General features: G+C 31.4%; 1 protein-coding gene across 1 annotated transcript; it reads right to left on the bottom strand.

Annotated features, from left to right (window-relative positions):
* Positions 1–274: 274 nt before the first annotated feature.
* LOC145119783 (cytochrome P450 87A3-like) lies at positions 275–3,181 on the bottom strand. The gene is made up of 9 exons (XM_079055516.1): positions 2,909–3,181; positions 2,486–2,807; positions 2,250–2,399; positions 1,907–2,158; positions 1,722–1,811; positions 1,202–1,280; positions 998–1,104; positions 771–898; positions 275–680 (listed from the first exon to the last, which is right to left on the bottom strand). The coding sequence occupies exons 1-9, from the start codon at positions 3,106–3,108 to the stop codon at positions 557–559; spliced, it is 1,452 nt and encodes a 483-aa protein (XP_078911642.1). The 5' UTR covers positions 3,109–3,181; the 3' UTR covers positions 275–556.
* Positions 3,182–5,030: the final 1,849 nt, after the last annotated feature.

Below are 5,030 nucleotides of genomic sequence, written 5' to 3' on the forward strand. Positions count from 1 at the left end.
CCTTTCAAATGTTCAAAATGACTTTTTAGACACGACAAAATCAACTTTATGCCCCCCATAAAACACCAAAAAAAAAAAAAAAAACTTTAAAGACAGATTCGACAAATTCGAAAAACATTGTTGGGCTAATGTGTTATTTCTCTTTCAATATGTTCGCCGGAAGCCATGGAGAAGAGAGGGATAATCAATAGAGTAAATAATATCTCCTAGAATTGGTTTGAGATGTATCATTAATATATAGAAAATGACCATGGACTATGTATTTAAAAATTCCTCATCACAACATTAAAATATTATACATAATTAAAGATAATTGGACAAGTCTGTCGACAATTTTCCATACAAGGACCTACAATACCATAAACTAAAGCATGGACACCAAACGGGAGCCAAGGAGATGAAAGAGATGAACTCTTTTCATCTCATTATTGAAATGAAAGCTAATAAATAAAATCATAAGAGTAGAAATCCAGTCTGAGAAGTGCCTATGTTGTTTAACCGTGCAACTTGGAGACTGGAGTATGATGAGATGGCAACTTCATTTCTCTACGCGACATCAACGATATTCCGATTTTGGATCTTGGATTTGTTTATCTTTCTTAAAGAACTTAACGTGAAAGCCATTTGGGAATTGTAAACCTGGAGTTCGTACAATCTCTCCTCCTTTGATTGTTTGCCACCTGATTAAGTTTATTAATTAATTAGTATATTTCTTTTTTCATTTTGTCTCTCTTCCTTGTTGATCATGTATTTGTTATTTATCTTTATACCGATATTTGGTTACTAGGCAATGAAGAAAGGTAGACATCTGAACTCTAGCAAAATCTGCTCCAACACAAAACCTCATACCACCTCCAAATGCCATGAAAGTCTTTGATGCAGCAGTGAGACCCAACTCCTTGCAATGCAGATTGAGAATACACAAGAAAGACGAGAAAGGTATATGAATTCTATTAATTTTTAGTGAAATATATGAAGATAACTTGAGATTAATTACCTCCCATCTCCATGGATCGAAGTCGAGTGGATCTTTATAGTTGGTAGGGTCTAAATGGACTGCTGGAGGGCATACCATTACCACCCAACCAGATGGAATAGTGTAGTCTGCAATTATGTACCCCGATTTTCATATAAAGGCACACCTATGAATCATACCATATATCTGTATAAATTTATAAGTCCTTGTTGGATGTATACGTACCTTTGAACTTGATATCCGTCAGTACTTTTCTGAATACTCCTGGAACTATATTCGCAAGCCTTAGTGTTTCATTGATAATCTGTTCATTGAAAAGAATCTCAAACAATCAAAAGAAGGAATCTTACACCCCGCTCCCGAGTTCAACTTAAGGAGAGAAAAGAAAGGAAATTGGTGGAAATGAGAGGAAAGTAAGAGAGATTGATGCTCCCTAGTTTCATTAAAGGAAGGAAGTGGAAGGAAATGGAAGGATCACTTTCCCTCCTAACTTTCCTTCCGATTTGGGAGGATTTGAAAAGAAAGAATAAAATGTTTAACTTTTCTTCAATTTCTCTCCAACTCGGGAGCACAAAAGACTAATTTGTTTTTCTTTCTTTTCTCTTCTTTTCTGTCCTTACTTTCTTTTCTCTTCTCTTCTTTTCTTTGCTTCAACTCGGGAGCGGGTTAGGGTACCTTTTGAATTTATTTAAAAAGTTTTACTACTAATTGTGAGGCAAATTGAGAGGACTAGTACTGGGAGCACCTGAAACGTGAATGTCATTGTCTTGTATTCTTCCCATGTAAGTCCAGAGTCTGGGTTCTCCCGCTTTCTTAGGATTGTCATATGCTCGTCCTACATAAAAGGTAAAACAACAATCATATTAATTTGCGGGTTAAAAAGATTTTTATGGTTTTATATATATTCTTTAATTAACTTATATTACGCACCGTTAATTCCTTCAATGCTCTGGGGTTATCTGTCAGAAGCTTGATAGCGACTATTATGGCTTGGGAAATTGTTTCAAAGCTTGCAAACAATAGAACAAACATCAAGTCCAGGGCAATTTCTTCTGTAAGGGTCGTATTATTTTGCTTCAGTTCTTCAAGTACATAATCAAAGAAATCGTTTTTGACCATATTAGGTTTATGTCTTCTTTCCTCTAGCATGTTCTTGAGCACCATCATTACCTTCTTTCTTCCCTATTAATTTGGATTTAGAAGAATTATGAGTTCTTGGTTTCTTCTATCTATCGGCACTCCTGATTGACAAGCTATTTACGTACGTACGTACCTGTAGACACTTGTGGTAAGCAGTTCCAGGAATCCCCAGAGGGAATGAAATTAATCCCCCTATAAAAGCTTCAAAGTTCTCCCTTAGATTCTCGGTCGACTTCGCTTGATCATAACTTATCAATTTTTTTCCCATGAGATCAAATATCATCTGTTATATATAACACCATACGAATATCGAAGGAATGACGTCAGTTGGCGTTAAAAATGAAAAGAAATCGGCATCACTCTACTTACATCAGAACAGGCAGTCTTCAGTTCCACTGTTTCTTTGCAAGCCCACCCCTCTATGCTTTTAGTTGCTACACTTTCCACTTCCAAAAGGGTTTTCTTTAGGCTTTCAGGACCAACTATAGTTAGCACCATGTTCTTGAGGTACTTAAACAAATTCCCATGCAAAGAACCTAGATTTTGGCTCCCAAAGATCTTCGTCAAGCTTTCCGGGTACCAGCTTTCAAATCTTTGCCCCTCTTGTTGAAGAACCATATAGTTAAGGTCTGGATCAGTTGAGACAATTACTCGCAGCCCAACTATACTGGTTCTGAATATAGATCCGTATCTGAAATAAACCAACGAAAGTCAGATTTAGTTATTTACATCGATCAACTTGAAACACTGAAAAGTAGATATTAATTGTAACAAACTTCAGAAAAGATTCACCTTTTTATTCTGTCCTTGATGAAAGGAGGAGTATCCCAAGTTTGATTTGGGGCAAAGAACTGTAGAGATTCGCCGAATAGTGGCCAACCCATTGAACCAGGAGGAAGATTTCCATTGCCTTTAGGGTTCCTCCATTTGTAAACCCAATGGGTAATGCTTACCACAACAAAAGCTGTAATGCACAGACCAAGAGGCCACATTATTATGAGCAAAAAAGACAGTTAAGACTGCTACGTAAACAGTAGTCTTAAAGATTTAAACGAAGACAAAATGGAAATGTTGATGTGAGGAGAAACAAATGGTGAGGATGGGGTTATATAGCCATATGCATGATACATGACGTTTAAATACTGAAGTAAACAAATAGCCCCTCAACAATATGTCAATTTGCAAAACATTGGCTGTTTGAGTAATCTTTATATTTATTTATCTATAAAGGCCTTTCAAATTCATATAGGCCTTTCAAATTCGTTATAGATAAGTTGATATCCAAACCATGTTGATTTGAAACTTAAAATCTTTTTATATTCCTTATTACTAATTTGCTTTCATCCGTTTTAAACTCCTTTAAAAACTCATTTCATATTTTATAAAACATACTAGACCAATATCTGCGCCTTGCGCAAGAATATATTTATACAGTTTTTTAACGGCAAACACAAACATCCACACAATTATTTAATATTGCTCCTAGTTCTACAAACTGTGAATTAATATTTATATATGAAAAAACAATCTTAATAAATGTATATCAAAAATATATTGATTTATATATATAACGAATAACAAATAATATAAAAATTACATACTGTAACTTTTGATGATTTTATAGACTGTTTTAAGCTGTGTAAATTGTATATAAAATGTATGCTGAATTATGTATTAAATGAATAAAAAATATATGAAAAACATAAATACTACAACTTTTAATAACATAAAAACACTACAATATCTATTATAACATTTATAACAAAAAAAAAACTTATTACACTTATAAATCATACAAAAAAATATAGAAATTACATATTATATATATATATATATATATATATATATATATATATATATATATACACACACACATTATCGTTCCAATAAAAGTCCGCATAATAATAACCATAATATGAAAAAACTCATTTTTGTTTTCAACTCATGATATTTTAGTTACAAATATCTTAAAACACGTGATTGTTTTGTGAGGAAACTTATTTATATATTATTAATAAGGATACATTGTATATAAATGACTGAAAAATAAAATGTCACTACCAATTACTAACCATAAGTTAAAAAAACTTTTGAGTTGTAGTATTAATAACTTTAAATATGAAATCATAAGTACACAAAAATTACAAAACGTTTTTGTTGTTCTGAGAAGTTCAAATGAATTTGATTTAAGTATATTTATCGCATTATGCAGAATAGAATATATATATATATATATATATATATATATATATATATATATATATATATATATATATATATATATATGTTTAGGTTATTTTGTTTTTACTAACTATTGTGTGCCAGAGTGTACAGATCTGGACCACCGGATGGAATAGAATCAAAGGTCATGATCTGAGGGTTTATGATATTACAATAGGGTAACATGTACCATATAATCACACAAATTTCAGCATAAGGGCATTTTAGTCAATTAAACTATATTAAAAAAGGAAATTTTCGGATTTTTAAGGATAATTAATTCCTTTATTTTTAAAAATCTGAATATTTCAAATGAATTCAAATTTAAAAATTCGATTTTATTCTGTCACAATGACAGAATGCCAACCATAAACTAGTAAATATATTTTTGATATCATTCTTGCAGAATATATTTCCAATGCAGATATTTTTGATAATTAATTTGCTTTTAGAATTCTAGATTATTATTCATATACATCCAAGTTGGGTATATGATTTTATTCTTAATACACATCCGAAATAAAATACAAATTCATACATATTCTTACAGACTAATATCCTTATACATTTTAATATATTTATACATCTTTTAACAGAATATCATAAAAAATGAATAAAATTCTTAAAAAAATAGCATTCTTGAATATACAATTATTGAACAAATACACTTGATCTTCTACAATGGTCCATATAA

Source organism: Lactuca virosa, chromosome 6 (genome assembly GCF_052849685.1).
Source record: "Lactuca virosa cultivar CGN04683 chromosome 6, Lactuca_virosa_CGN04683_v6, whole genome shotgun sequence".
Lineage (NCBI taxonomy): Eukaryota > Viridiplantae > Streptophyta > Magnoliopsida > Asterales > Asteraceae > Lactuca > Lactuca virosa.

Coding starts and splice junctions, on each gene's coding strand:
- LOC145119783 (XM_079055516.1), bottom strand. CDS start 3,108: ATGTGGCCTCTTGGTCTGTGCATTACAGCTTTTGTTGTGGTAAGCATT. Junction 2,400..2,485: donor TGAAGACTGCCTGTTCTGAT/GTAAGTAGAGTG, acceptor TATATATAACAG/ATGATATTTGATCTCATGGG. Junction 899..997: donor TCGATCCATGGAGATGGGAG/GTAATTAATCTC, acceptor CTGCATTGCAAG/GAGTTGGGTCTCACTGCTGC.